Genomic DNA, 20,254 nt, shown 5'->3' on the forward strand with positions numbered 1-20,254 from the left:
AAACATTTTTGCTACATTCCCAGCTATGGCCTGCTCAAATAACAGCCACTATGAGTTGTGCGGAACAGACTGTGGTCATACTTGTGCCAGCAGCATTGATGCTAGTTGTGATCACACATGCTCAGAGGGATGTTTCTGTAATGATGGATTGGCGAGGAGTGGAGGACAGTGTGTATCAGTGGAGCAATGCGGCTGCTCGTATGATGGATTCTACATTAATGTGAGGATTGAATTTGTGGTTTGATAAAGCTTCACTAGATCCCATAAAATATTAAAAAGCGGAGCCTTGTATGTAGAGTATCACTTCTGTAACAACTCCTCTTAAGTGCTATCATCTTCTGTTCTCTAATCTTTGTTAATTGTTTTGTGATATGATTTTATAGGTTGGTGAGCGGTTCTGGAATCTAGAATGTTCCCAAGTCTGTCAGTGTTTTGCTCCTAATGATCTGCGCTGCTCTGGTTACTTCTGCCCACCGACTATGGAGTGTACGGTCAGAAATGGACAACGTGGCTGTTACGGTCTGTTCATGTCTATAATGTTCCCCAAAACATTTCTCTTAGACTTTTACCAGCAAAATGGTTTGCTTTATCTACAAATAAATGTTCTTTTGTTTTGGTTAATGCAGCAGTTATCCATTCATATGAAGCATGAGTAGATGATTACTATTGCACTTACTAGAAATATCAGAATTGCCAAGCAATATTGTAAAACAAGCCTGTCATGTAATTTCTCTTTACAGAAGAGAGTACGACATACATAACCACAACCAGTTCAAGTCTTCCCACAGGTATATACATATATCTTTATGTAGATTTTCTTTTTAAACATTTTAAAATATTTGACAGGTGGTAAAATGTTACCTTAAGGGCCTATAAATTTATGCAAAATATTATGTTTATTTGCATGGATTGTATAAATCTGACATTTGCAATTGTTCTTTTGACATAATCAGCTCATGATGACAGTGAAATGATATAACGTTAAATGATTGCCATTAAAATGTTCCTTTCATCATTATAAACATTGTAAGCACGTGAACATTTTTATTGATTGATTGTTGTTGTTGATGTGTTGACTTGTATTAAGTGGTTAGCTTTGTTCAAGACTTTATATATATTTTCAAGACTTTTTATATATTTCTCAATTTAATGGTGCAGAAAAACAGAATTTTTTTTGTGAGCTATAGGGATTTCAAGGTGCTGTATGTAAGTTTTTGACTCTTCTAAAGCATAAAAAAATCCATAATATGTTTTCAGATATTTAAAGGGCCATGACACCCCCCTCTTTCGGTTAAAGTGTACGTCAGATTTTTTTCAAAAGATGCATGATTAATGGGCGTGGAGCTCCGCGAGCATCGGGCAGGAGTGGGCGTGGCCAGCAGGGGAGAAGGGGAGCGAATAACTGCTGTTTTCAGTTAGCTCACAAAATGAGACACAAAGAGGAGACGCATGAGTTTATAGTTTACAAAGTTAAAATGCAAAGAAATGAACAGTGATTTAATGCCCTGCTACATTTGTTATTTGTAATTTCATATACAGACAACCACAATTTATGTCATTATAAAGATAATCGTGTTCATGTAAACACTATAAATGAGGACTTCTCCTTCAATCCCCGTATCCAGCAGACTCAGTGCAGCAGGTCTCCTGACCCGTCTATTTTAACCATTAACCCTGCTGGTAATCTGGAGGATTTAGGCAAACACAGCAGCACGGCGATGTGTCTGAATGTGAACGAACTCCTGATAAAAGACAGCGTCCGCCATTCTCTAATTCTCGTGCTGCTTTCCCGACAAAAATGCTAGCAGCACACACACAGCTTTGCTGTATGATTGGCCCTGACAAGATCGCGGGGAAAAGCATGCAACAAACCCCGTGGATGATGGAAACAAACGCATATGAGCCTTCGTGAACGGCTAAATACTGTGCCGTGGTTTCCGTGTCTCTCAGCTCGGGCTTGACACTGGCAGGTCTCATGAATAATTAAGCAGCCGGCTCTTCTCATAGGATAAGAAAACTCCGCTATGAATAATAATGAGAAACCGACGCGTCATCAATGCACTTGCAGTTCTGTGCTACGTCGCCGATTTTGATACCGCCCCAAAAATCATTTTAAACCCGGAAGCTGAAATTAGCTGACAAAAGCTCAAAATTATCCAGTTTTCCCCACAATTAAAGCTGACAGGTGCTAACATTGTCTTAACTAATGCTCAAAACACACACATCTGTTAATATAAAAAAAAAAAGTTCTCCGGGGTGTCCTGAACCTTTACGAAACATGCCAAGTAAACATTCTTGTTTATCTAAAAAACAATGCTGAAGTCAGTTATTCTGCTTTGAAAATGGGCGTTTTGTGCTGGATCGCTGTCTTTGTTTTGGTTCTTTTAACTCACTCAATGCCAGTTTAGCCAATTATTTTTCAGCACACTGGGTTGCCTTGTTGGAAAACCACATATTCATTCAGTCAGAAAGACTCTCAAAGCCTATGTCCATGACCAAATTGCGACCTCCAGTGGACAGTAGCAGACTCAGAAATGAGACCCAGATTCAGAGTTCCACATGAGGTTATTAATTAGCAAATAATAAAAAAAATTATGAACAAAAACATTAGGTGAGTAGGTTACATTGTAACCCTTTGTCCAACCAACATGCCAGGTGACAAGATTTGCAGTGATAAGCAATTTTGCTGTTTGCACCAGTCAAAACGCAGCAGAAATTTAAATACGGCCATTCAGGAGCACAGAATATGCACTCACTCATGAATTTATTATTATTAAGATTATAATCTAATTAATTCATATCAAACCTCTTTAACATTATTAAATGTACTAGCTGAATCACTGATATGTGTTGGTTTTGAGTCACAGTTTTAAAGTTCAGTTTTAAATGGTTTGTTTTATTTTCAAGATCTGAGGTGAAACTATCTGCTGCAGCTTTCAGTAGTATGGCAATACATGTCATGTAAAATGGCATTCAAACTTGCATTATTAGCATTTAACGCTGAATAAAGCACATGAGGTGCACCTAAGGTGATCATTGTTAGTTTTCTGTTGTTCAGCTCAAAACAATAGAAGCCATTTCTAATATTTCAATTCGAGGTGTTGGTTAGAACAAAAACTCCTTTGAATATGGAAAACATTTCTTCTATTGTGTGCCATTGCATTTATTTAGAACATGATTTAAATAAGCCTATAGGCCTGAGACTCGCTCCTGTTTGTTGTCCACCTGGCAACATGTGCTTGCGTTTGCAATGTAATACTTAGTTCAACCACTGGGTGTCAAACTTACATACTGCACCTATAAGCATTGGCCTGTAATGTTAAAAATCTCTCTTTTTTAACTCTTTCTTTTTAGGACAGAGCCCCATTAACATGACGACCACCAGGCCAATCCCCCCAGGTATGTTTGAACTCATTTGTAATTGGTTTTCAATATTTATTGAAAAAATAAATGGTTATTAAATAAATGCATGCAAACATTCATACGAATTGCTAAGATGGTTTCACTTTTATATGAATACAAATTTCCACAGCTGTGTTTTATCCATTTGGTGATGGAGACACAGTGATTGCTCGTTCTGATGATGGCAGTTCATCTGTGATCTACCTTCTGCAACAGTTCATTTTTTTTGGACAACGATATAGTCGGATATATGTAAGTCAGTATACAAAGCAAACTTGTTCATTCAAACATGTTTTCAACCTTGTACAGATTCCTTAACAGTCTTGTAGCCTGTAGATATTTCTTAATAACCGTGATAATAATAACTTGCATTATTTTAAATAAGCTGTACATTATAAGTCATGTTAATCTGTTTCAGGTCAACAACAATGGAGACTTGACTTTTAATGGGCAGTTTAGCAGCTATACGCCATACAGTTTCCCAGGTTATGGTGGAACAGACATCATTGCTCCGTTCTGGACAGATTTGGACACCCGTGGGAATGGTGTGGTTTCATATCGTCAGTACACTAACAGCAGTGTGCTCACAGAGGCCACACAAGACATTAACCAATACTTCCCTGATCTGAGCTTCTCTGCTACTTGGGTCTTTGTAGCAACATGGGACAGAGTAGCATATTTTCCTCAATCAAGAACGGTAAAAATCCTGACTCGATTCCTGTCCTTGATTGATAACATATTGGAGAAATCGAAAAAAATGAACCAAAGAAAGAATAATTGTTATATATTCAATAACTCTTTCAATTAGCAACAAGAACTGTTTTAACTGGTATTGACCAGCACATTTATAATTGTATTTTTCAGGAAACATCTTTCCAAGTGGTTTTGATTTCAGATGGCCATTTCACATTTGTATTGATGAATTATGGAACAATTGCTCCAGCTCAACGTAATATACAGGTGTGCTTAACATGGCTACTAAAATAAAGATAGTTATAAGACTATGCAAATAAGATACTTAAAGTGTTTTATCATAATTATTACAGGCTGGTTATGACACCATCAACTCAAAATACCATTTCTCAATTCCTGGATCTTTCTCGAATAACTTCACAAACTTGACATACAGCAGCAATGTCAATGTGCCAGGCAGATGGGCCTTCAGAACAGATCATGGATCACGTGGTTGTCAGTTTAATGGTATGTTTTTTTGTTTGTTAGCCTGCTGTGCTCCTAGATTGGGGGTGTCCACATTTTGTCCTGGAGGGCCTCTTTCCTTCCCTTATTTATTACCCCTGCTAAAACACACTTGCACCTTTTATCCACAATTTTCTTTGTTGCTGGAAACTGGCAGGTATCCATCTGCAGAATAATTTACATTAAGAGAAGGATTAGACACTTCTGTCCTAAACTAAATAAATTCTTTGGTATTTTTAAATTGCTGTAACTTATATGTGAACTAAGAAATCTTAATAAAAATGTATTTATTTATTAATCATCCTGTAATTTCAAGTTTGAAGCCTTGTGAACTTATTTTCTAGGTAGTGCAGTGCAGCTTGGAGACTCTTTCTGGAGTGATGCCACCTGCCGGCAGAAATGCATTTGTACCAACAGAGGTCTTCAGTGTAGCCCGGAGCCATGTAGTTATTCCCAAGCCTGTCGACCAGCTGCCTTCCAATACTCCTGCCAGAACATTCCACGTCAAACATGTACCGTCTCTGGTGATCCTCACTACTACACCTTTGACAATCAGGTTTTTCACTTTCAAGGGACCTGCACATACGTTCTATCAGAGGTTAGTCTTTCTCCATGGTTGGTGTTGCTAAGCTTCCAGAGAGCCGCCATACTGCAGATTACAGCTCCAACCCTGCTTCAACAGACCTGACTATGGTTTTATAGTAGTCATTATTATTTTGATTGGCTGCATCAGGTGTGTTTGATGGCGTTAGATTTGAACTCTCAGAAGCATGATTCTGAGAAGCTACATCTGCTCTATAGTGGCTTTCTGTTTATTGTGTAATAGCTGTGGATCTGCCAATAATCATTTAATCTTTGTTTAGGCTTGCGGTATTGGATTGCCATATTATCGCATTGAAGGCAAAAATGAGCATAGAGGTAGCACGCATGTGTCTTGGACACGGATGGTTAGAGTGTTTGTCTATGATGAAGTAATTGAACTGGTCAGAGGTCACAACTATGAAGCAAGGGTCAGTATAAGCATTTATTTTCATTCTCTCTCAATTGCTGGCTTTTATTCAATTTTCTAATTCATTGTTTTTCTAACGTTGTTCAGATTAATGGAAGCTTTGCAGCAACACCGTTCTCCCTACGCAATGGCTCCATCCAAGTCTATCAGTCAGGTTTTTCTTTGCTCATCAGCACAGACTTTGGTCTGCTTGTTACATATGATGCATACAGCTATGTCAGGATCTCTGTACCATATGACTATCAGAATGTCACCTGTGGTCTGTGTGGAAACTATAACCTGCGCTCTGATGATGACTTCCGTTCACCCAGTGGGGAGATCTTGAGCTCAGATGTGGACTTTGCCAACAGTTGGAAAGTAGATAGTGACACAGACCCTGAGTGCCATAATGTCAGGTGCACAGGTCTGGCTTGCGCTGTTTGCACCACTGATGAAAGAAATCGTTACAGTGACACAAACCACTGTGGAATCCTTGGAGATGTTGCTGGTCCTTTTGCGGCTTGCCATTCTGTTCTTGCGCCACAGACGTACATGGAGAACTGTGTCTATGACCTTTGTTTGGGAGAAGGGTACCAGCCAATTTTGTGCCAGGCTCTCAATGTGTATGCCACTCAGTGCCAACAACAGGGTGTACACCTTGGGCAGTGGAGGCAGCAAGGATTTTGTGGTAGGTCTCCTGCAGAGAATAATGATTTAAATAGAACAAATATCTGACTACATTGAAACATTACAGGAGTTGATGCATATTCTCTATTTTCTTTCTTCATTCCCAGAAATTCAGTGCCCTGAACACAGTCATTTTGAGCCTCAAGGAACAGGCTGCCCAGCAACATGTAGTAATCCATCCGCCCCAATGAACTGCCCTTTGCCAAATCAGGAAAGTTGTATCTGTGATTATGGGTACATTCTCAGTGCTGGAGTGTGCGTGCCTCAAGCAAACTGTGGTTGTACGTTTGAGGGTTTTTATTACGCTGAAGGACAATCGGTAGTGTTGGACGGTGACTGTGGGAGACAATGTGTGTGCAGCAGCATGTCAATGATCTGCCATCAGTATCAGTGTGGTCCAGGAGAGGTGTGTGAGGTCCATAATGGTGTCAGAGGCTGCAGACCAATTGGTTATGCTACCTGCTCAGTTGAAGATCTAGGGTCATATCACACCTTTGACGGGCAAATTTTCAGATACGCTGGAGCATGTGGACTGACCCTAGCTAGGGTGATGGGGCAATGCTCTTTACCACACTTTGTATTGACCGTAGAGAAAGTACCCAGAGGTTTTCAAAACTTTTCCAGATTTTTGAAGTTCGAGGCAGGAGGAATCCAGGTCTCCATTGAAATGGGAGAAGGAAGCAATGTAAAGGTAATGCAACGTATTGACATGTAAATCTATGAGAATGAGAGCATTGCTGTATTCTGTTTCAATCTGTCTGCAACATGAAAAAGTTTCTTTATACTTTATCTCTTCAGGTGGATGGACAGATGGTTGGTCTACCCGTCAGTGTTGTCTCTGGTCAAATCCGCATCTATCACAGCAGTGTGAGGGGTTTTGTTTTGGAAACAAATTTTGGGGTGACAGTGAGAGCCGACTGGCCACACATTGTCCGCATCACAGCACCAAGCACCTACAATGGCACACTTGGAGGCCTTTGTGGAAACTTGAATGGAGATATTGCTGATGAGTTTTACACACCAGATGGCGTCCTTTTAAACGACACTCAACTGTTTGCGGGCAGTTGGCGTGATGGATCCCTATCAGCCCACTGTGAGGACCCGTTTGACAGCTGGGAGCCAGGACATTTTCAGAGCAGGAGCCAGTTCAGTCAACAGTGTGGTATCATGGCTATGCTTGATGGACCATTTGCTGAGTGCAGCAGGACATTTAATCCTCAACAGCGAATTGCTGATTGTGTTCAGTTGCTGGAGCAAACTCAAGGTGCCAAAGAGGCTCTATGTGAGGCTCTGCGAGGTTACACACTGCTTTGCCAACAGAATGGAGTTGCGGTAGAAGACTGGAGAAATGTCACCAACTGTGGTAAGCATATATTTTAAGGATGTGCTGACTAAAACTCGATTTCATGTGACTGTAAAGTTAATGTTTTCTGACATTGTATTTATGCTTTTTGTTTTTAAATAACAGAACCCACCTGTCCAGAAAATAGCCATTATGAAGTATGTGGCACCTCCTGCCCTGCATCCTGCCCCAGCCTCTCATTTCCATTCCAGTGCAGCTTGCAGTGCCAGGAGGGATGTCAGTGTAATGATGGAAATGTGTTGAATGGAGATCACTGTGTGCCCCCCATGGGTTGTGGTTGTCACTACTCTGGGAGGTATTATGAGGCTAGACAGAGATTCTGGCATGGTCAAGGGTGCCAGTTCTTGTGTGTTTGTGATGGAATTACTGGAAATGTCCAGTGCACACCAGCATCTTGCAGGGAAGAGGAAGTCTGCCAAGTGTTGGATGGCGAATATGGCTGCCATCCTCGTCCACAAGCACGTTGCTCTGCTTCCGGAGACCCTCATTACATGTCTTTTGATAGAACCTTCTTTGACTTCCAGGGCACATGCCGCTATGTGCTAGCCACAGTATGCAATGACACTACCGACCTTCCGCATTTCCAGGTGGATGCTAGGAATGAACCATGGCATGGACTCACAGTGGCAATTACAGTGGAAGTTTTTGTCAACGTCTCTGGGCATTTGGTGCACATGTCACAGGATTTAAATGGTCATTCTGCTGTTGAGGTAATCATACATTGCTTTGTGTTGCCTAAAAGTTTAAAATATGTTTATATATGTCCTATGATTTACAACAGTGGTTCTCAGCCACTTTCCTGGAGGACCACCAGCACTGTGTGTATTGGATGTCTCCTTTGTCACACCCATTTCAGGTACTAATGAGCCCATAATCTGAACGAGGTGGACAATTTGCAGAGTTGGTGGTTCTCCAGGATCATGGCTGAGAATCACTGATCTACAACATATACTTTAGAGAAATTTCACTCGGGTATTAGTCTCTAGCCTATGCCCAGATGTGCATTACTGTATATTGTCAGGTGGAAAATTGCCTGCTTGACTTTGAATGTTTATTGACATTATTCTCTGTTCAATCAGGTTGATGGAGAGACCAGAAACCTCCCCGTTCTGCTTAATTCTGGTCGTGTATCTGTCTACTCCAGCGGACAGTACATATATGTATCTACTGACTTTGGCTTTGTTGTGAGTTATGGAGGCTCCTGGACACTGAACATCATCATACCAGCAGAGTACAGCGGTGTTACATGTGGCCTGTGTGGAAACTTTAACGGCCAGAGCAGCGATGACTTCATGACTCCTTCAGGTGATCTGGTGCGCTCAGCAGACCAGTTTGGGGCAAGTTGGAAGATTGAAGATGGCCTGCCATGCAATGATGGCTGTGGAAACAATTGCCCATTGTGCCAAGATCAGACAACTGCCCGTTCACTGTGTGAAATCATCAGGTCCAATGAAGGCCCATTTAGCTTCTGCCATGTTTCTGTAGACCCTCAAGCCTACTATGATGACTGTGTGTTTGATGTGTGTCTTTCTGGAAACCGTAATAATGTCCTGTGTCGCTCAATTCAAACCTACGCTAGTGCCTGTCAGGCTAACAATGCAGTCATCTACCCATGGAGAGAAAGTGCATCCTGTGGTGAGCAAGACCATTGTTCGCTATTTATCTTATTTTGTGAACAAATGGTTTATATTTATGATATGCTTGATATTAAATATATAGATGATAGATGATTTTTCTACATTTTCAGCAATGTCCTGCTCAAATAACAGCCACTATGAGTTGTGTGGAACAGACTGTGGTCATACTTGTGCCAGCAGCATTGATGCTAGCTGTGATCACACATGCTCAGAGGGATGTTTTTGTAATGATGGATTGGTGAGGAGTGGAGGACAGTGTGTATCAGTGGAGCAATGCGGCTGCTTGTATGATGGATTCTACATTAACGTGAGTATTAATACTAACTTTTGACAAATATCAGGAAATTCAACATTATTTAATTGATTACTCCTAAAACTCCACAAATAGATTCAAATCCTGTATACTGGATATGTGAAATTATAGTTTTGTGATTTGATTTCATAGGTTGGCGAGCAGTTCTGGGATCTAGAATGTTCCCAAGTCTGTGAGTGTTTTGCTCCAAATGATCTGCGATGCTCTGCTTACTTCTGCTCAGCAAATATGGAGTGTACGGTCAGAAATGGACACCGTGGCTGCTTTGGTGAGTACACATATGAAAATGTTTTCCTTTAAATGGCAAAAACACAATGTTGTGAAATTCTTTTCTGGAGACAGTGAATAAAAAAAGAGACACAAAGTAAATGACTTGCAGAGCACTCTGTAAGCATGTCAGATGTTTTTAATAAAACATAACTATAATGTATGTTTATTCTTTACAGATGATAGCACCACATACCTGACCACCACTAGTGCAAACCTTCCTGAAGGTATTTTCATATACTTTTGGTTTGATATGATTTGTTAAATAGTTTACAACACAATTGAAAAAATATATTTTTTTTATAGAGTGAATAAGAAAGTTGGTTTTAGAATCAATGCTGCATAATCAAAAGAAGACAATTACTATTGCCTAGTATAGGCATGTATTCAGATTTGGCAGTTTTTATTTATGTATTTTTTTGCTTGGCAGAAGAGAGCACCACAGACATAACAACCACCACCACAAGCCTTCCCTCAGGTATGTTTAATGCAATTTGAGGAATAAAACACATTGAGTCATAATTTATTAAATCTTCAGATTTTTCCTTATTTATTTTTAGTTATTGCATCTACTGAAGCCCTCTATCCATATAATGTACACTTTCTCAATACAACCACTTATAAAAGCCAGGTGCAAAACACAGCCCATATTAACAGAAAATAAACAATTCACAATCAGAGGATCTTAGAAAACAAATGAAGGCTAAAAACACAGGATGAACTCTTCATGCCTATGATGCATTATAAACCATCTTCCTGCCTTTTTATTATACTTTTTTTTCACTCAAATATTTTACAATTATATTATTATTTATTATATATTATAAATATTTTACCATGAACTTTAATAAGTTCATAATAAAATGTTAAAATAATGCTACATCATTATTTATGTTATTTTTAATTATTAGCAAATAAATTAGGAAATTATCCAGGCAAATGTCATGTAATATGGTTTGGTATATTCAACTTCAGCCCACAGTCCTTGATCAAGTTTGGTTTTTGGCTCCTTATAAAAAAGGTTTGGGCATCCCTGTTATATATATATATATATATATATATATATATATATATATATATATATATATATATATATATATATATATATATGTTAGTGCTGTCAAAATTACTGCGTTATTGCATGCGATTATTTAAAATATTTAACACGTAAAAAAATAAATTGCCGCAAATAATGCAGTTTTTTTTTCCTGTTGTGGCCGATGTGTGTTTAAAGTGCAAAGAAGTATGGATATGACCAAGGAAGCACTTTTAGAAGGAAAGTTTCAGTATAAAACAATTAATGCCGCATCACCAGGCTCAACAGCGTTTCCTCCAGAGTTTCATCTAATTTCGTATGTTTAATTTTTTAATCCTCTGACATTTGCTTTAATGGAATTTGATGCTGCATGGCAAACGGAAAGAAAAACCTCCACATTTCATGACTCTGTGGTCCTTTAAGATAATCAAAAATTGCTTTTGACATGGTAGACTCTTAAAAAGAGTATTATCTTAACATATTAAAAGCGGAGTATTTGTGTCCATGTAAATGTAACTACTCAGTGAAACTCAGATGTTGTCGCAAGCTGTCAAAGACAGCGCATTTTGTTGTGTTTTTCCCCCTTAAACTTAAACTTTTGTAAAGCGTCTGCTTCACGTTGTTGTGTCAGAACCCTTGTGAAATATAGTCATACTTAAGAACGCTTTGTTTAGGCAAATTTGAACGTGATCATCAACAACAAATTTAGACACTGAAATGCATATGCTGATTCAGTGATCCTGCTTGTGATCTGTTCTCACTCTCAGCTCACATTATTCAAAAGGATTGTCCCCCACATTGTGCCCAATAATGTCAACAGACTGGACTGTCTGTTCAGGCACGAAAGCTTGACAGGCGTAGCAACAGTAGCTAAGGAGGCCGGGGCTTAGCAAAGGGTCAATTGGGATATCATATCAATTAACCCTGAAAAAAGCAGTGCAATCACTACTAGACTGATGTTGTGTTTGTGATAAGGAAAACGCTAAACACATACAGACTTTGCTTCTTTCTTTCTGCCAACTCAACACACATTCCTGAGATGCGAGCAAATCGGTATAAATACAGCACTACAACATACAAAAGAGAGAGATCATCTTACCTGCCAACATGTTTCTGAAAATTTGAGAGACCGGTGGGAGGGGGTGTTCGGGGGTGAGGTCTCTGAATATAGAGTAACACTGTTGAGAACCGGTATAGGATGCAGTGGGTTATGGGCGGCCGCTGCGATCGGGTACTGTATCAAAGTTGGAAACACGGACTGTACCAAAGAGGGGGGTGGGTGAAATTAGGGGAGTTTTCCGGAAGAAATAAAAAAACGGGATGGTTGCGGGAGATTGATCTGAAATACGGGATACTCCCAGGAAAAACGGGAACGTTGGCAGGTATGCTTACCAGTTTAATAATGATTTGATCTGCTGTTAGAAATCAGACTATGATAAGATTCTAAGCGTTAGGGCTTATTATGCGATTCTGTCGACATCTTGTGGATAGAAAATTTCAACCATTTTTGATCTACACTATGGTAGGCTAATGGCCGTCAACGAGCTCTCTCAGAAATGGTAAATATTTTAAAATAGGCACTATTCTTACAAATAAACTGCATTGTTGCAATCTAAACAACTACATTCATTACTAAAAATCCTCAAAAGTACATTTTGTTGTCTAACAGCAGTAATATTTGTCAGACTGTAGTGTCTCTCTGCATGTTGCTGGCTGTATGTGGGCGGAGTAATACACAAAGGGTAAAGAGGCTGTACGGGTGCTGATATTACTTAAATAACTCATGGCTATCAGCCAATCAGATTCGAGAACCAGACAGAACTGTTGTATGTATGTGTGTGTGTGTGTGTGTGTGTGTGTGTGTGTGTGTGTGTGTATATTTATATATATATATATATATATATATATATATATATATATATATATATATATATATATATATATATATATATATATAATATATATATATATATATTTTTTTTTTGTTTATTTAATTTTTTTTTTGCTTGACAGAAGAGAGCACCACAGACATGATCACCACCACAAGCCTTCCCTCAGGTATTTTTAATACATTTTGAGGAAAAATACACATTGAATCATAATTTTATTTTGATAAATAATTATTAAATAAATAATTCAAACTCAGAGGATCTTAGAAAACAAATCAAGACAAAAATCACTGGATGAACTCTTTATGCATATGATGCATTAACAAATTGAAACCGTCTTCCTTTTTTTAAAAATATATATTATAATATATTACAGCTACCCTCACAACCAGTAGCTTAGTGTTTAATATTGTTGTTTAGTATGTCATTCGCGATGCTTTATGATATTAGTTTTTTTGTTTTATTTTTTCAAAATATAAGATACATATAAACTGCTTGTTTTGCTTTATAAATTTAAGGCGGCTAAAGAAGTTTGGAACTTTTTTTTTTTTTGTAATTTGGAGATTTTAGTATATTTATACTATGATATGTAAGCATGTCAGATGTGTTTATTGAAACAAATATAATGTAAGTTTATTCTTTACAGATGACAGCACCACATACCTGACCATCACCAGCGCAAACCTTCCTGAAGGTATTTTCATATGCTTTTGGTTTTGGTGTGATTTGTCTCAAAGGTTTACAACACAAAAGAAAAAAAATATAGGATTATATAGAATAAGAAAGTTACTTTCAGAATCAATGCTGCATAACAAAATAAAGACAATTACTGTTGCCTCGTATAGGCGTGTTTTAAGATTTGGCAAGTAACATGGAAAAAATAATAACTTTCAATTTTTTTTTTTTTTGCTTGACAGAAGAGAGCACCACAGACATGATCACCACCACAAGCCTTCCCTCAGGTATTTGTAATGCAATTTGAGGAAAAAAATATGCATTAAGTCAATTTATTCAATGTTCAGATTTTTCCTTTTTTTTTTTTGTTATTGCATCTACTGAAGCCCTATATCATGTACACTTTCTTAATACAACCACTTACAAAAGCCAGGTACACAGCCCATAATAGCATAAATTAATGACTTGCAATCAGAGGATCTTAGAAAACAAATCAAGGCAAACAGCACAGGATGAACTCTTCATGCCAATGATGCATTATAAAGTCGAAGCCATCTTTCTGCTTCTTCAATGTTTTATTTATTTTTTACTCAAATATAATACAGTTATACCTACAACCAGTAATTGTTTAATATTGTCATTTAGTATGTAATTCACAATTCTTTATAAGATTTGTCTTTTGTTTTCCTCTTTGTTCAAGATACATACATGTATACAGTATTTGTTTTGCTTTTTAAATCCATTTTTCACAAAGGCAGCTAGCTACTTTTTTTTATTGTATTTTTGTCTTCACAGAAGAGAGCACTACATTTACATGAACTCCACTTTATGAACACCACTTTATAAATTTTTTTTTATTTATATATAAAGGTGTTGCGGCCTTGTCCCTTAGTGTCCCTGTTGTGTTTGCGATAAGGAAAAATGCTAAACACATGCGGGCATTTCTTTCTTCCTTCCTTCCTTTCTTTCTTTCTTTCTTTCTTTCTTTCTTTCTTTCTTTCTTTCTTTCTTTCTTTCTTTCTTTCTTTCTTTCTTTCTTTCTTTCTTTCTTTCTTTCTTTCTTTCTGCCAACACAACACACATTCCTGATATGCCAGTCCCCTTTCACAGTCAATACACTACATTTATATGGTATAAATACAGCACTACAACATAACACATTTCTTCCTTTAAGGGCTTATTATGCGGTCTCTTTTGCCATAAAGACAGGCTAATGGCCGCTGATGATATATAGAAATTTGTTTATATATATATTTTCCCCTTTTTAATTTTCTTAAAGAGCCCATATTATACATGAAATAGGGTCATATTTTGGTTGTAAGGGTCTACAACAACAGTCTAATATGCATACAAGGTCAAAAAACACTTTCATGGTCTTATAATCTGCATTTATTTTTACCTAATTATTCCAGCGACTCCCGTATGAATCGTCCAGTGATTCATTTGTTCCCAATCCCCTCCTTAGCGCGAAGCTAATATGCGCTGATTGGACCAATGACAGCCTGTTGCGATTGGTCGACTGCCTTTAGTCAGAGAGTGAAATGCCCAACAGCTAATCAGCAATATAAAAGTAATCACAGTTCATACACGCTCGATAGTGTAGGCGTGGATTTTAGCTGCCAGTGGGTAAATGTCAATACAGTCGATGGACTTGAAAATACAGACGACTAACTATTTTATTGAGCAAAAACTCCAAAAACTGTCGAGATCTCCTAGCTTGTCTCACTCTGTTCTTTTCACAGACACACACACACAAACACACATATTGCCCTCGTCCTTGCGCGCGCACACACACACAAAAACACACACACACCTCCGGACGACAACGCGCGCGCACACACACAAACACACATACATACCTCCGGATGACAGCGCACGCACACACACACACACACACGCACACACACACTACCCTCGTCCACGGAGCTCCGTAAACAAAGCAGCACGCGTCGCGTTTTTAACGTGACTTTGCACGCGATATGAGAATATAGCCAGTTAACCTGATACAGTACACGCGGTTACAAGTAACAAATCACAACTAAATACATTTGCAAGCTAGAGTCAATGAGGCAACAACTTTAATCGCACGTACTTACACTTGAGAAATGGGGGAAGAAACCCATCCTGACATGTCTAGCAGTAAGTTAACTTACTCTTTACTGATCGTTCCTTTAACAAACGTCGATGAAGTATTCTTTGTAGCATGTAGTTTGCAGAAGTTTCCAGTAGTTTCCAACTGCTTGGCTATAATGCTGAGGTTTCATCTTTGGGTAGAGACTCGATAATATCCATCTGCAGTGTGACTTCAATCGACCGGCATGTTTGTGTGTGTGTTTGTGGTTGTGTGTGTGTTGTCTGGGTTTCTGCGTCAGAGGGCGGCGCCTCAAGTTTTCAAATCTCCCGGGTTTGCGCGTGCACGTGAATAACTTGGTTTCGTTAGTACGTCATGGCGAAACACCTAATGACTCGGTATGACTCGTTTGAAGCACTATGAGTCGACTCTTTTATAGATGAATTAACCGTTTTAAACACTGTACACTAACAGATTTAAGCCTTAGCTGGATACTTCACTTCACTTCACTTAGAGCTGTGTTACACACTACATGGAGAGGAATTTTCAAAAAAACATAATATAGGCTCTTTAAAATGTCTATTTGTTAGTTTGGAGATTTTAGTGTATATATATATATATATATATATATATATATATATATATATATATATATATATATATATATATATATATATATATATATATATATATATATAAATAAATGTAAATGCTATGATATGTAAGCATGTCAAATGTTGTGTTTAGTGAAAGATAAGTATAATGTATGCTTATTCTTTACAGATGAAAGCACCACATACCTGACCTCCACTACAGCAAACCTTCCTGAAGGTATTTTCGTATACTTTTGGTTTGATATGATTTGTCCTAAAGGTGGTTGGCTTGGTTTACCGCACAATAAAAAAAAAAAAAAAAAACATAATTCCTATAGAGTGAATAAGTAAATACTTTAAGAGTCAATGCTGCATATAAATGAAGGCAGTTGCTTTTGCCTTATATAGTCGTGTATTCAGTTTTGGCAAGTAACATGGACTTTAAAAAAAATAGAAAATTAAGTTGTCATGTGGTTCCTCCTTTAGCTGAAGAAGATCACTGTTCTGAGTTTAACTGCACTGAGAATGAACATTGTGAAAAGAAACATGGTGTTTATGGCTGTTCCTGCAAGAAGAACCATCACAGATCTCATCCTTCAGCAGCAGACTCCTTTGGTTAGACTCATTCCACAAAAACATTTCAAATACAGTACATATACACTCTAGATTATATTTTGGTTTCTGGTCACCGCTGACATTCTCTTGGATGTGTTCTCTTTCAGACTTCACTGAAACCTGTGAAAATAGCCATGGCTCCATATCTCTGTCTCGCTGTCAGCTTTTTGATGCTGGCTTTCCTTCGGAGATCTTGCACCTCAATGATGCCAACTGCAAAGGAACAGTCCGAGATGGCCAAGTGCAGTTTTACTTTGACAACAATGAACACGTCTGTGGCACAAGTCTAACGGTAGGATTCATAATGGATGATAGTACTCAACAACGAATGCTTTTCAATTTTTTTTATAATTCATTACATTAGCCCCTTTCACACATACAGACCTTTCCGGAAAATTACTGGCAATTTTCCGGAAAGGTTGTATGTGTGAACAGGCCCTTTTTGAAAATACCGGTAAATTCGTTCTGGCTATTTTCCGGAAAGCGAAGTTGTAACATTACCGGTAATTTGCCGGAATGCTGCGGTGTGTGAATGCAGGAGGACGATTGCTGGAAAAAGTGCGTCCACGTCTAGAACGTGCTGACGTAAGTCACCTGCTTTAGCCAATCAGAACAGTCAGACGCATTCACGTGCACGCGGTTTATGAGAATAAACTTCTAGAAACTAAATTTCAAGACACCTTTAGCTATTAGATGTTAGTCAGATAACGTTTCTATGTTCCTTCTTAATGCTAACTGTGTAAATAATTATCGATAAAATGTTTATGATAATCTGTTGTTTGTTTACCTTAAAGTTTTGCGTGTGCCCGTGAGCATCCATAGCGCCAGCACACACACATATCATGAACATCTCGACATGTGAAAGTGTTTCTCTATGTTTTCATTGGAGTTGTACTCAATACTGATCCATCCAAAGAGTTTGTAATGTAGTCAAATGTTTTCAAACACAAGCGCAGCCGTTTAGAGGTCATTTCTGGTTAATGATGTCAGAATTTACCGGCATTTTGCAATGGATGTATGAATGCTCTTTTCCGGAAAAATTCCGTAACATTCTCGCCTGTGTGAACAACGCTTTTTTGAATATACTGGTAAAGTCGTTCAGGAAATTTTCTGGATATTTACCGGTATCACTGTGTGAAAGGGGCTAATGTCTCTGCAGTTACAAATGTTCAATTAACATGTTCCTACAGGCCAATGGCACGCACATCATCTATGACAACTTTATTAAGGGAGAACCGAACACAACTGGACTTCTCGTTAGCAGAGCAAAAGTCCTGAAGTTTTCTTTCAGCTGTGTTTATTTGCAAACACAAACACTCTCCATGGACATCAACCCTCTTGAGAGGTGGGACACATTCACTTCAGACAAATTTTAATCAGGGTTAAAAAATGCTGGGTTAAAAACAATTTTGGTACCATCGTAAATGTTCAGGCAAACTTTAAAAATCAACAGACTCACACAACCCATTCCCAATTTGATGTTGTCCGATTTTGTTGAGCCTAATTCTAGCCTCAGTTAACTGTTCTCAGCAGTCACAGATGTGCTGTTTTGTTGCTGCAGTTCATTCTGTTCACAGCTTGATGTGTTACATGTTCAGAAATGCTCTTCTGCAGACCTCACTGGATTTTTGTTGTTGTTTGGAACAATCTTTGTAAACTCTATAGATTGAGTATGAAATCCCTTTAGATCAGCAGTTTCTGAAATACTCAGGCCAGTTCAACTCATTCTTTGTTAATGCACATTTTGAAGTACTGCATGAGAAAACGAGTGATGGAAATGTCACATATTGAATACGAACCCCCTAATTTATAAAAGGTTTTGGACTTGGTTAACTGTGAATAATAAGAGATGGAAATGCATTTTCTGTATAAACTTGGATATAGCGAACATTACACGTACTTGTTTAATTAGCTGTCTCCGCTATTGATTACTAGGTAACTAATACTACAATCAGCTGCTCTAATAACTTTATGGAAACAGTGTTGCCAACTATTTCCAATGAAAAGTTGCCAAAGTCTGCCCAAAAAGTAGCTAATTGTTGATAAATGATGTCACGCACTAATTTGCATAAAAGTGAGTCCTCACGTAGTATCTGACAAGCATAAGCCTATCATGTCTCTACTCTCTGAGGCGCTGTGTATTCTATTATATTAAAACATTACATCCAGATGCACAATAAATAGGTTCTTATTAACATATTACTTTGCGTGAGGATGTTATTGTGTATTCGTAACTCAAAACTCCATCTTTATGTAGTATACAAAATAATTAATGTTTTTTGAAATTAACTGGCCATCTTAGCAAAAACACTATTCGAAATATGTTCATTTAGATTTGTATGTAAAATAGAGTTGACTATTTGTAAAAGTAATACAAACACTTTTTAATATATATATATATATATATATATATATATATATATATATATATATATATATTTTAATGTTTAAATATAACACTGATAATGAACAGTTGCAATATTTTTAACAATCACAGCTTGTGTACTTACTCTTTTTAACTTGTGAAATTACCACATTTGTGAAAGTGACAACAATTATAGCACTATTGGAATTTATTGCTACCGAAATATCAAATATCAGTGGATTAACAGTTATGAATAACAATCTGAGCTAGCAATTTACTTTTTTAATTGCAGAGTAAAGCCTGCAGCCGCTGCTCTTGAGTAACTTTTTAAAAATTGCTAAAATTAGCCAAATGAATGTTAAAGGGCCATGAAACCCCCGTCTCAGCAGGGTGTTTTCACACCTTTAGTTTGGAAAAGGTCAGGAAAGTGGGTGTGTCTAGCTCTGTTTAGGTGGGAGTGTTGGGGGAGGGAGAGAGGGAAGGAAGACGAGCAGCAAATCGGGATTTCACCATTTCCAGATGCGAAAAGCTCTCGAGTTAAAAAGTGTTCCGTAAAAAGTATTTCTGTCGCAAGCTCTGTATTCCACACGTGAGTCCAGCTGCGCTCTCATAGCGGGAAAATTAAACAAAACCTTAGTTGCAGCACATTTAAAACCGCAACACTGACGACCCGTATCTCCAAACAGTTCTTCTTCCACTTGTTTTGGAAACACAATGTGGCGTCTCTCTGTCATCTAAAGACTGTTTCAGGTACAAACAGTCTTCGAAGCTATCATGCATATTAATGAAGTTGCACTGCATACACAATAGAGCACGCTGATTGGTTTGAATTGCTTTTTCATGATAGAGTGCTGCATACTCAGAGACGTTACAAAGTACTCCTGGGTATAGATAGCCAGTCTACACGCTGGAATACATGCAAGTATCTAATCGACAAGATGCAGCTTCAAAAATTCGTTTCAAACCGGAAGAACGAATTTGCTCGAAGTAACACAATAACAACCAGTTTTAACTTTTTTTGTGAAATATCTAGGTTGTAATAGTGTTTATACCAAGATTGGACACATTTATGACTATCAACAGCATAAAAAATGTGTTTTGGACTTTCGTGATCCTTTAACATTTGCTAAATTTGTTGCTAGGTGCTTTTTGAAAA

The 20,254-nt window shown here is 37.9% G+C and overlaps 1 protein-coding gene across 5 annotated transcripts in view; it reads left to right on the plus strand.

The window, feature by feature from the left end:
- The window catches only part of LOC110437733 (alpha-tectorin), a 58,806-nt gene that overhangs the window by 34,546 nt on the left and 4,006 nt on the right, over positions 1-20,254 (plus strand). For 2 of the 5 annotated variants that reach the window (XM_087276850.1, XM_087276851.1), the window contains 26 exons: positions 24-220; positions 384-519; positions 741-788; positions 3,355-3,399; positions 3,533-3,654; positions 3,821-4,099; positions 4,267-4,362; positions 4,449-4,602; positions 4,944-5,197; positions 5,463-5,609; positions 5,696-6,275; positions 6,382-6,965; positions 7,073-7,637; positions 7,743-8,347; positions 8,717-9,272; positions 9,385-9,581; positions 9,720-9,855; positions 10,034-10,081; positions 10,285-10,332; positions 12,904-12,948; positions 13,426-13,473; positions 13,697-13,741; positions 16,309-16,356; positions 16,605-16,733; positions 16,841-17,025; positions 17,924-18,078. In XM_087276850.1, coding sequence (XP_087132976.1) covers positions 24-220; positions 384-519; positions 741-788; positions 3,355-3,399; positions 3,533-3,654; positions 3,821-4,099; positions 4,267-4,362; positions 4,449-4,602; positions 4,944-5,197; positions 5,463-5,609; positions 5,696-6,275; positions 6,382-6,965; positions 7,073-7,637; positions 7,743-8,347; positions 8,717-9,272; positions 9,385-9,581; positions 9,720-9,855; positions 10,034-10,081; positions 10,285-10,332; positions 12,904-12,948; positions 13,426-13,473; positions 13,697-13,741; positions 16,309-16,356; positions 16,605-16,733; positions 16,841-17,025; positions 17,924-18,078 — 5,452 coding nt within the window. The remainder of the gene's footprint in view (positions 1-23; positions 221-383; positions 520-740; positions 789-3,354; positions 3,400-3,532; positions 3,655-3,820; positions 4,100-4,266; positions 4,363-4,448; positions 4,603-4,943; positions 5,198-5,462; positions 5,610-5,695; positions 6,276-6,381; positions 6,966-7,072; positions 7,638-7,742; positions 8,348-8,716; positions 9,273-9,384; positions 9,582-9,719; positions 9,856-10,033; positions 10,082-10,284; positions 10,333-12,903; positions 12,949-13,425; positions 13,474-13,696; positions 13,742-16,308; positions 16,357-16,604; positions 16,734-16,840; positions 17,026-17,923; positions 18,079-20,254) is intronic. The other 3 variants (XM_087276853.1, XM_087276852.1, XM_087276854.1) reach the window with 3 other exon arrangements.

The sequence above is a fragment of the Danio rerio genome, chromosome 12, assembly GCF_052040795.2.
Source record: "Danio rerio strain M-AB ecotype USA chromosome 12, GRCz13ab, whole genome shotgun sequence".
NCBI lineage: Eukaryota > Metazoa > Chordata > Actinopteri > Cypriniformes > Danionidae > Danio > Danio rerio.